At 41.4% G+C, this 11,745-nt stretch overlaps 1 protein-coding gene across 1 annotated transcript in view; it reads right to left on the bottom strand.

Moving 5' to 3' along the window:
• The window catches only part of pcsk5a (proprotein convertase subtilisin/kexin type 5a), a 30,836-nt gene extending 22,725 nt beyond the window's left edge, over window positions 1-8,111 (bottom strand). The window contains exons 1-8 of the mRNA XM_008282785.1: window positions 7,962-8,111; window positions 5,225-5,329; window positions 3,479-3,616; window positions 3,189-3,332; window positions 2,819-2,895; window positions 2,488-2,576; window positions 2,202-2,374; window positions 1,826-2,032 (exon numbers count right to left, since the gene is read on the bottom strand). Coding sequence (XP_008281007.1) covers window positions 1,826-2,032; window positions 2,202-2,374; window positions 2,488-2,576; window positions 2,819-2,895; window positions 3,189-3,332; window positions 3,479-3,616; window positions 5,225-5,329; window positions 7,962-8,111 — 1,083 coding nt within the window. The remainder of the gene's footprint in view (window positions 1-1,825; window positions 2,033-2,201; window positions 2,375-2,487; window positions 2,577-2,818; window positions 2,896-3,188; window positions 3,333-3,478; window positions 3,617-5,224; window positions 5,330-7,961) is intronic.
• Window positions 8,112-11,745: the final 3,634 nt, after the last annotated feature.

Below are 11,745 nucleotides of genomic sequence, written 5' to 3' on the forward strand. Positions count from 1 at the left end.
CTACGACTCATTTCCCAAAAGTGTATTTTCTGGCTTTAAGCAGCTGGCAAGACAACGGTGTATATTAAATCCTACAGACTTGAAACATCTCTTAAAGTTCAAGCTAGGTTATGAATGTCATCATCAAAAAAAAAAAAGTGACACCAGGAAAGTCTGGGCTTCTCTGCTTGCTCTATCGCCACAGCAATGCTGAGGGATAGACGGACTTTTGCAATCAAAAGAAATGAGTGTCATCTAAAACTTCAAAGAAAAGAACACCAGTAAGATAAAACAAATTTTCATTCCTTGCATCTATGTTCAGAAAAGGTAAAATGACTTTAAAGGTAAAAGCCAATGATAGTTCTTTTCTGATGTCCTTAGAATTATTTCAGAATTACAGATTTCTTTCCAGGAAATGCCCTGAATGACATTATAGCAGCTGTGGAATTATGCATCTGTGTTTTAAATCAAAAAGCCCAAATGAAGTAAAACTATTTTTAATTCTCCATCAGTACAATCAAGCTGTGATTCTCCATATCAGCTCACAAATAAGCTTGGAAAGCACTTTTTTGTTGTTATTTTTTCATTTTATTCGGTTAGGTTTGGGCTGCAAGGTGGCTCAGTGGTTAGCACTATTGCCTCACAGCTAGAAGGTCACCGGTTCGTGTCCCGGTGGGGGGCACCGGAGTCTTTCTGTGTGGAGTTTGCATGTTCTCTCCGTGCAGCGTGGGTTCTCTCCGGGTTCTCTGGCTTCCTCCCACACAGTCCAAAAACATGCTGAGGTTAATTGGTGATTCTAAATTGTCCGTAGGTGTGAATGTGAGTGTGCTTGGTTGTCTGTCTCTAAGTGTAGCCCTGTAATAGACTGGTGACCTGTCCAGGGTGTCCCCTGCCTTCGCCCTGAGTCGGCTGGGATAGACTCCAGCCCCCCGTGACCCTAGTGAGGATTAAGCGGTGTATAGATAATGGATGGATGGATGGGTTAAGTTTCATCTCTCATCCATATGTGTTGTGCTGCCAGCAGTGACAACAATGTTCACAATATAGAATCAGAAAGTGTCTGAAGCACAGACCTGTCTTCATCATGGCTTGTTTGTTTAATTTTTAACAACAGAGAAACTCATTTGAGACAAATGTATAAAGAAACGTTACAGCTTCTGTTTTTATTTCAGAGAAAAAGAGGGATTGCTGGAGAGTTTTAACCTCAAAGCAATGCATGCTGGGAAGTATATGAGCAATGTTTCTAAGTAACCTAATTTGCCTCATCCACACTGAGTTATTATTAAAGGATTTTTTTAATGTACTTATTAAGAGATTTTATAGTGCAAGGACAAAATAAACACTGAGTAAAATTGTGTTTTCCAGCCTCCGCCTAATGAATGCAGGGTTAACAGAGTTTCTCGCTCCGTAATAAATCACAGATTGGGATTTGACTCGCTTTTGTTGAAGCAAAAGACTAATATGATTTGTTGGCACCATTTAATTTTTTTTTTACTGTAAGTGCTGATAAATTGGGTTTCTAAGGCCTAACAACTTGTATTTATTTGTGCCAAAAGAATATAAATGAGTGTTTTTACAATGTAGTTTTGGCCTCAAGTGAGAAAATGTTTTCTTTAACATGTGGGTAAAGCTCCTCTTAATGGATTGATTGTAGCAAAGAGAGGGGTTGTAACTGGTGATTGAGGAAGGGCAGCGCTACTTTGTGGATTTAGATAATGTTCTCAGTGAATGACATGAACCATTACTCATACAGACACATCTCAGCACATAAAGGCCTGTGTATATCTTCTGGCCCTTTCCCACCACACTGGGGAAGTTCCTTATGTTTCTCACAGTCTACACTCACCATCTCCTCTGTCTCCCCACCGCTGTAAGCTGCTGCCAGCGTGGAGCAGCACCGCTCCAGGTAATCTGGCTGGCTTCCACGCCGAGTGCTGCTGCTGATAGAGATAGTGTAGATACTGCTGCTGTAGCCATCGCAGGAACAGTGGTCACCTCTTCGCCCTCCGTTCCCCGACGCCCAAACGAAAACAGAGCCTCTGCCATGCCGGCCCTGAGATTGGGGAATCGAACAGATGTGATTAATTTATTAATGATATTTACACATTGTTGAAGAGAAAGAGATAAACCCTTTAAGTAGATATACAGCCGCAGGTAGGACACAGACACAAACAAACACATGAATACAGCTCACAAGCCTTTCTCTTTCACACTTCTCTTACTGTTTGAATGCCGTTCTGTAAAACAAGACGAGTCAGAGGCCCAGGTCCTTCGAGAGTGGCCCCATCATCTTCTGGCCCCCAGCCAGCGAAGTAAATATCGATATATTGTGGCCTGAAGCTCAGTGATTCAGCTTCCACAATGTCCGTCACATCTCCGTCCAGCATCCGGATGCCTGCAGGCAAAGGTGGAAGAAGAGAAATGATACCGTTTGAGTCCACTACAGACGACACTGCGACCTCCAGAAGTCCTTCAGCGTGCCAGCTTCATGCCACCACTTGGACTCACCGCCTATCCGTGCATGGTAAGAAACTCCAACCGTGCAGTGAGAGTTATTCGCAGCTGCCGCAACCATCCCTGCACACAGAGTCCCATGGCTTCAGAGAAAGGAGGAGAACATCATAACATGAGGTTAGATGCATATGCATGAGGAGAAGACTATTTCCGTTACATCAAACCAGTGAGAAGGCAGAATTCAGACTGGGGAATTTGCATATCCATATATGCATGTAATTACTGAAAAATGGAAAGAAGAAGCATGCATTAATTACAGCCGGAATCATGATGGAGAAGCTGCAAAGCAGGTGCAAGGAGATATCTAGGAACGAGAAGTACTCACTAGTTAGCAGCATTGTTGGAGTAATTCACAGAAGGATCTGGGTCTTGTCCGTTCATATCATAGCTGGCAAGAGGATCCTAAATCAGATGGATAGTAAGTAGCAGCACATAACAGGATGCCAGCAGCTATCTGTCTCTGTTTCATCAGACAAATCACAAAGCGCATTATTCACCGGTCCACTCGACAGTTAAGTGGATCAGACGTTTAATGTCCATTCCAATACTCTTAGCTGGCCTTTCCAAACCTTTGGCCCAAAAGCTCTGCCTGCAATATCTGTCTCAGCTCCACGCTCTTACACTAAGAGCTCTGCCAAATTGCTTATGATTAATGTCCCCTTCCTGAGAAGAGCGTCCCATCCCAGGGCACTTACATAATTTGGCTTCAGATCCGGATGCTCTCTCTCAATGCCATCATCTAGGACAGACACCACCACACCCTTCCCAGTAAACCCTCTCCTCCAGGCCCCTGCGATGTTCATGTGAGACTGGCAGCCGTCGGACTCATCGCTGCAGTGCTGTGGAGCAAATAGTGGGACATCCAACTTAGCCCTTAGGAGTGAAGAATAAATCAGGGTCTATTTTCGGCTCTTTCTGCCTGGGTTTATGTGTCTGTGTTCCAGACTTGAGCTTAGCGAAGGAAAAAAAAAAAAAAGTGACTCACGATGTACCACAGGCTGTTCCACGCTGGGTCGTTGAAGTACAGTGTCTGGGCGTGGCTGGGCTGGTGATGGGCGGCAACAAGGTGTTTGGAGTCCCTCTTTGTTCTTCTGTGGACCACCTGCTGCTCGAGCCACTCCACCTCCAAAGGAACACAGAGTATTTATATTCATGTAGAAGGGTTTTTAGGTGTGGTATGAAACATTTCAGTAGCTTCTCAAGTAGCTTCTTTCATAATCACTGGGTTTAATGTTTACTTATTCAAACTGGATCAACAGGTATGTGGTAAATACGTTCATGTTTCTGAAATAATCTGGCCTCTAAATTAACAAGCTTCGCCTCTTGCGCCACCATGAGGCTGACATTTGTGGTTTTGCATGAAATATCAAATAGCATGTTTCTGGGATCACATGACTCGGCTCAACTCTGATGAAGTGCAGATATGAGACAAGTATGGTGGAGGGAAAAGGAAGTGGTGTTAAAATCTATCCATCCATTATCTATACACCGCTTAATCCACACTGGGGTCATGGGGGGCTGGAGTCTATCCCAGCTGACTTAGGGTGAAGGCAGGGGACACCCTGGACAGGTCACCAGTCTATCACAGGGCTACACTTAGAGACAGACAACCAAGAACACTCACATTCACACCTACGGACAATTTAGAATCACCAATTAACCTCAACATGTTTTTGGACTGTTTGGGAGGAAGCTGGAGAACCCGGAGAGAACCCACGCTGCACGGGGAGAACATGCAAACTTCATGCAGAAAAATCCTGGGTGTCCTCACTGGGATGTGAACTGGCGACCTTCTAGCTGCGAGGCAACAGTGCTAACCACTGAACCACCTTGCAGCCCCTGTTCTTTTTCTTTTTCTTTTTTTTTTTTTTTAGTGTTTTTAAACAGATTTTTTGGGCTTTTGCCTTTATTTTAAAGCAGTAGCAATAGACAGGAAAAGGATGGGGAGAGATCTGCAGCAAAGGGTCGTGAGCGGGAGTTGAACCCACGACCACTGTAGAACTACAGCCCCTGTTTATGGGTCACCAGCTCTATGTGAGCTACAGGGGCGCCTCTTCCTGCTTTTTTATAATAAATGACATTATGCTTTTGCTACACTGAACAAACAACATTTTTGGGTTGTCTCTCCTGCAAGCCCTGGTTGTATTGTTTCCACTGAGGTACAGAACTTTAAATCGCAGGTAAAAATGATCCACAGGAAGTAAAAAGCATGTGAGAAGCAAAAACCCACACACAGAAACGGCTTGGAGTTCAGAGGGTTTAATACTGAACTGGAACACAACTATGATTAGTTCAAACTTTACCAATGATTGATTTAAATAATTTTACTTGCTTTTCTTTCCTGTTCCTAATAACTATAATCTAAGCACCTTCGGGGTATACTTACAACCTGTCTCACTATCCAACACCCTTCCTTCTACAAGGGCCGAGTGAAATTAACTTTATTATCAATAGTAATTGCCCCAAACACAATAATATGATACAATCTCGAATAACTGCAGCTATCTTCTAACTGTAGCGTGCACTTGGCAGTTTTATTGCTCTTTAACGCCTCTTGGCATCTTTAGGTTTCGTGGGTGTACGAGTGCGTCAGGCCTGATGTGAGGGGAGGCAACAGTACACTGGTGTGTGTGTGTGTGCGCTTATGCGTATATGGAGGTAGGGAGTGGACATGCTGCTGATTAATAATCCAGCAGAGTCTTCCAGCTCTCCTCATATCCCATTACTATACCTTGGTCTCCTTGGCGACGCGAACAGTGACTTCTTTGTTGCACACAGCGGACCGATTGGCCGTCTCCCGGTGCCGAAAACTGTAATAACTCTTCAGGTCTCCAATCTGCGCGAAACAGACGTGAAAATCCTCTTAAATGAATTTGTTTTCAGGTGGAGGTGTGCCGCTCATCGCCAGCCGTCTCTGTACTAAACAGGTGTTAAATTATGGATCCGCTTTTTGGCGTCTTTCATTAAAGCGGCTACCTTACACCCGTGATAGTTTTTCAGGTAAAGGCAACCTGAGCCACAGGACTTCAGCCACACTGCTGCTGCTCATGTGTGGGGGCCTTGGACATTCACATGTGTCTGCATTAACAACATGATGTCATTTGTGTTCTTTCTAATGCAGGAGAGCAATAAGTAATTCATAATAAAGCACCATTGGTTGGCTGTTTACAGTGACAGAAATAAATTATGGGTTTAATTTATTCCTTGGTGGCTGTGTTGTAAAGTGGGTTTTGTTCTTTATTTCCATTGTAAAGTAACCACATCTTTCTGTTTTTCTGCTTCATATTACCTGCAGTGGACACGAGGCCTGCAATTTTCATTACTACACAGCAGCTATCCTGAGGGAGTTTATGTTGAGTTTTACTGGCCTGAGCTCCATAACTGGGTTTTATTTATGTATTTATTTGACAATTCTGCGGGTCTATTGACAAGCCTCGCAACCTTGATTAAAGCAGCACTGAAGTACTAAATCTCGGTTGGTTGTGGTTTAACCGTTAACTGAAAATCAATGTTACACAGTCAAGTGTGGAATAATGGAGTGAAGGTAAGAAATGAGAAGGCAAATTGGGATTTTTTGGCAGCTTCGTATCCTCTCACCGGACCACTGTTCCTGACAGGTCTGTACTGCAGATCAGCGGTTTCCAACCTGTTTTATCTGACGAACCCCCCACAGGCCTGTCAGACGGACTCCAGAGCGCCGTCATCAACACCAGCGCTTCTGTTCAAACGTGTTTGAATTGGATCTAATTTAATGTTTAATTGTGTAAAATTGGATAAACTACTTTTTCATCCAGTACTGTCAGTGTGGCATTATCAATAATATTGTAGGGTTATAACCTTAATGTTTAATTTAGTCAGATGAATTTGTATTTTTTTATCTACTGGAAAGCACTTTGGCTCCACAGTTGTTGTTAAAAATGTTTCTGACTTTAATTTCTTTAATTATTTTACTTGTGTTTATTAATACTGACTTTTACATTTTGCATTTTTGTGTCTTTTTGTTGTAATCATTGTTCTGTTGTTCATTTTTTGCATTTCTACTATACATATAATTATTCACATTATTATTATTATTATTATTATTATTGTTGTTGTTATTATTGTTATTATTATTATTATTATTTAAGTTTAGGCTATCTATTTTCACATATTTCCATCACATTCAACTTTTATCTGTTTTAATAGTTAATCCATATTGTTAGCTAACAATTCCCAGTATTCTATTTGTAATTTTGTGTAGCTAATTTAGCTAATTAGCCACACTGCTAGCTGAAGTTTCAACTGTTCGTACTGCTAGCTCACAATGTCAAAAGCTAGCCATATTTTTAGCTGACAATTTACATTTACTAATTGCTAATTTTAACTATTTAAACAGTTTAGTTAATTAACATTTGGAGTTCTTATATCTATAGACTACTGCTAACTAATTCAACTGTTTTCGCAAACCTTTAGCTAACAAATCAAACAAACTAGCAGACTGTAACCAAACCGTTAAAATCCATTAACTAACAATTTCATCTGTTAGCCACTTTTTTTTTTTTTTTTACACACTTTTATATATTTATTTTGACAGCCCGTTTCTCTTTCTCGACCGTTATACTTTTAGTCAGCTGTTATTTTTTCCCTTCTCAAACCTGTTCAGGATTGCTCAGTTTTTTTTAATTAAATCGCAATTTCTGTTTTCCTCAGATGAGTTGAGCTAATCTTTCTACTTACCCCCTGGCTACAGCAGAAGTGCCCCCTGGGGTTGATGAGCAGCTGCTGACTTCTGATATAAAGAGTCTTTCTGGATGCCACAAAAGTAAAACTCCAGGACGATGTTTTGGAGAAATTGAAGTCTATACAATTAAATTAAACATTTTAACTCCATTTTTGCAATAACTTTCACTCCTACCTCAGCTTGGACTTTTATCATAATCATCCAGTGCAGCTATAACAGCAATTATTTTTTAGCTATTTTCTCCAGTCTTGAATTGAAATTAAACTGGATTTTTTTTTATTTTTCCAAGCAGATGGCTCACAGTGAACTGCAGATGCAATGATCATTTAGTGCACTTCTAAAACCTCCTAATAAAAGGTATTTTTAAAATATATTGTTTAACATGACATTGCACAAGTGACAGTCTGGTAATTAGCTAAATGGGACATTTCTCTGATTAAAACAATATTGCAATAGTGAGTAAGTATTCGACACAAGATTTTGCAACAATGATCATAACTTATATTACATTTGGGCTTCATTTGTTTTTGTGATGTTCGTTTTGTTGTAAATTCAATGAGATGTGGCCTAATGTAGAGTTATGTTTCTCTACAGGCCTACACCGTATGCATCCCTGTGGCCCTGCTCAACATTAACAGCCTGACAATTAACTCAGTCTATTAAGAACTTTAACAAGTCAGATCAACAGTTCAAAAACAAAAAATAAAATGCTTGATGTGTTGGTGTCTTCATGTCTCAGTGCACTCACCTGACCCACATTGGTAAATCCATATTTCTCAGCTATCCTGTTCACAGACTCAAGGTCTCCTCTTATGTTTACGGCCCAGTAGTTGGTGTAAATCGTTGCATGACAAAACTGCAGCACAGTTCCCATCCACAGCGCCAATAAATGCCTCATATCTGCTGAGATCAGGAGGTTTTCTTCTGGTTAGACGGAGCCCGGGAGCTGTTTCATGCGTCCTGCCTGCACCAAGGTGCTGCTCATTGCGGTCAAGGCGCACAGAAGAAGAAGAAGAAGGAGCAGGTTTCGGCCGATGTTCTGCAGGATCGGAAGGATGTTTGCCGGCTGGAGTTGGCAAGACTTGACTCTCCGTCACTGGCAACAAGCAGCTATCGGATTACTTCAATATGGGAGCCAGGGATCAACTGCAGTCAGGTCTTTAAAAGGAGACGACCTGTAGGCTGCAGCCCGAAACATGCAGCTTCGTCTGCGTCTGTCAGTTTAATTAAGTACACTGTCTTTTCCTTCAGTGGTTTCCCCACAGCCACTGTAAAAATATATTCAATAAAAAATACAACATAAAAACATGTGCACAAGGGCAACCATCACTTCACTAGGGGTGCAACTAACAGTTACTTTCATTGTTGGGAATTATTTTCTCAAATAATCCATAAAAAAAGGGAATCAATTAATCATAAGATTGCATTTTGAACTATAGATTTCAGAAAATGATAAGAAATGTCTATCTACAGAAGATGTCCTCATATGTCTTCTTCAGTCCAAAATCCAAGTCTGTTTAGTTGTAGAGTAAAGAAGCCATAAAATATTAACAACTAATAGATTAATTGTTGCAACTCTATTGATGACATCATCATCCTGAATTTCCATCTGGGATTAATAAAGTCAGACTAAGTCTATCAGAGACTGAACAAATGCTGGAAAAGACGGTCCACACCCATGATGCAACTTGTGAGCTCTAAAAATGATGCTACAAAGAATTTACAAATAAACTAAATACACAGGCTACATGATAATGAGTTTTAATAGGTCCATAGGTCAGTCAGGTTTTTCTCATGTGACAACAATGTTCAGTCCTAAATGTCAAAAACGCTGTAATTTATTACAATTGAATGTCATATCTAACAAGTGAGTCAGTCAAAGAGATTTTTTTTACTTTTGCTTTTGACTCTTTAGTACATTTTAGCAATAATTGACTTAAGCAGGATTGTAAATTCAAGATTTTTTCTACTAATAAAGTATTTTTAGATTGTTAGATAGATTGTTGATTCGGCACTTTCATGTAAACAGGAAGTGTGAGAACATATTTCACCTCAACATTGATACGAAAAGGAAAACTGGACGTATAGTAATAATCTCTCTCATTTCATGTTAATTTATAAATTCTGTCCATTTCACAGTGCTGGGTATTTTCCAGCACCTTCCTTTTTTCCCCCTTCATCAATAGCATGCGACGGTTATTTCAGTCACCTCCTTGCTGCCGGACACGACCTCGTAAATTTGGGAACCAGAACAACAGCAAGAGGAGAAAAGCAGCATTAAAGCATATGAGAGCGGCTTGCTTTGCCAGTTTGGCCACTCTGCTATAATTTGTAGTGACACTCTCAGTCACTGGCTACATTGATCATACATGGCCTTATCCTGAACCCAGAGGATGTGTTAAGTATTTTGGGGGGAAAATAATATTTGCCTGGAGGCAGTGGACAGTTTCATTTTTTTTTTTTTTACATTTCTGGCCAAATGTGCCTTTCCCTTTGGCACCGCAGTGGTCTGCATTGTGAAATAATATCCCTGCATTAAAAAATTCACTGCTTTAACTGGGTCAGTCTGAAGCAATCAGAAAAAAAAATCATTCATGGTGTGTAAGAGGACCATCAAGATATTCTTAAATTTTAATGTAGCAATTCTCCACAGAGGGGGAAGACCAGAAACTTGAGAGGTGATAAAACCGCAGTTCCTGAAATGAGACTTCATCATCAGTAGTTATGTACTGGACTATAACAATACACATCTGTGGGTTGTTGACTTCTGTACTTAGAGGGTTTCCTAACAACATCAGTAACACAATGTTTTGGAAAAACATGGCATATGTCTGAGGCTACAATTGGAACATGCTGAGAAGCTGGCTACTATAACAAGACATAGATGGACAAGTGGTGAGAATACGGTATTGATGAGATGCTACTACAACAGCAGGCCCAGAGTAAGAGACTACATGCACCACATATATGACCTATAGGTGGGTAGGTGACCCACCTCCACACTGACCAAGAAGCAGCTGGTAGCTTCTTCTTGATGCTCCAACATCAAGACTACTGTCACAATTGGAACAAAAAGGCTCCAACAGAATGGGAATGCCATGTAGATAATGAGCTGATCCCTGCAGGGGAGAGACTGCTGAACAATCAGTTGACTCCCAACCACCAGTCATGACACTGGAATCCACCAACCAGAGGATGAAGACTGTGGACAGACTAAACAGAGTCAACTCCTGGATACAACCACTCCGGCTCATTGAAGAAGTCCCATCAGAAGAGATGCTTGAAGATGTTACCATAGCTCTACTACTATCTCTACTACTATACCATCGTGGAAACCAATTAACTTGTGTGTGCCACAGCAACAGAAACTCTGGAGACAATTGGGTGTAAGATCAAGAACACAACATGACGAGTGGGACCCCCATGGGGGACAAGATGAGAAGCCAAGATCAAGGAAGTCCAGAGGGACTTTAGTCGGGCAACAGAAGTGCAGAAAAGGTTCATGACAGACAGACAGACCCTAGATAAAGAAGTACAAGAACATGTCCATAATCGAGGCTCTTGAGATAGTCAAATATGTTTCAGAAGTACAAGAGAGTGGCGGAGGCTAAAGCAGGGAATGACCTGCTATTGAATGATCCACTGAGAGTGTACTACCAGCTGCAAGGGAACAACTGCACAAGGACACGTCCACCGAGAGCTGAGACTGAGAGGTCCTGGAAGGACATCTGGGAGAAAGAGGCATCACACAATACCAATGCCAGGGGGCTGATGGACCTAAGAGGAAACCACAGCAACTTCCCTTATCAACAACCAGTCTCCGTCAATAAGGCAAACATCCAACAACAAGTATCATGAACAAAGAGCTGGACAAAACCAGGACCTGACATGATCCAGTCCTACTGACTGGAAGATCATCTTCAAACTTCCATCAATAACCTGCCTCTCCACAACCTGGTAGCTCCTCTCAGGCATCAGACAGATCAGTAATCCAAGACTCTAAGACCAGGCAGACCATCCTGACAAGCGCCAGGATTGACTGAAGAAAGCCTTCGACTCAATGCCCCTCACATGGACACTTGAGAGCCTGGTACTATACAAGAGAAACAGGACAATAATAAATTCATCAAGAACTGAATGCAGCTGGAAAACAACACCAGAATCCAAGTCCAAGGCCTTCACACAAGTCACCATTAACTATGACATATAACAAGGTGATGTACTGTCCGCGCTGCTGCTTGGCATAAGCCTGAATCCCCTCAGTCAGATCTTCTCAAAGAAGAAGGCAGCAGAAGACAGAAGGCAGGGTTTTACCACAGCAGACAGGACCCCAGGTGCAGACTGTAGATCACCTGAACCTTCTTTCGGGGCTGATTTTGGGAGTTTTGTTTTCTATGTGCTCAAAGAGAGTCATAAAGTCAAAGAGTCATAGCCAATAACAACTATTTGTCCTTTCATTTGGTGTACTCATGTTAAGGTTACGGTCAAAGTTGTTGTATCCTACACTGCAGTCTAAAAAGAAAGCCTGAAAG

The sequence above is a fragment of the Stegastes partitus genome, unplaced genomic scaffold (genome assembly GCF_000690725.1).
Source record: "Stegastes partitus isolate 25-593 unplaced genomic scaffold, Stegastes_partitus-1.0.2 Scaffold285, whole genome shotgun sequence".
Lineage (NCBI taxonomy): Eukaryota > Metazoa > Chordata > Actinopteri > Pomacentridae > Stegastes > Stegastes partitus.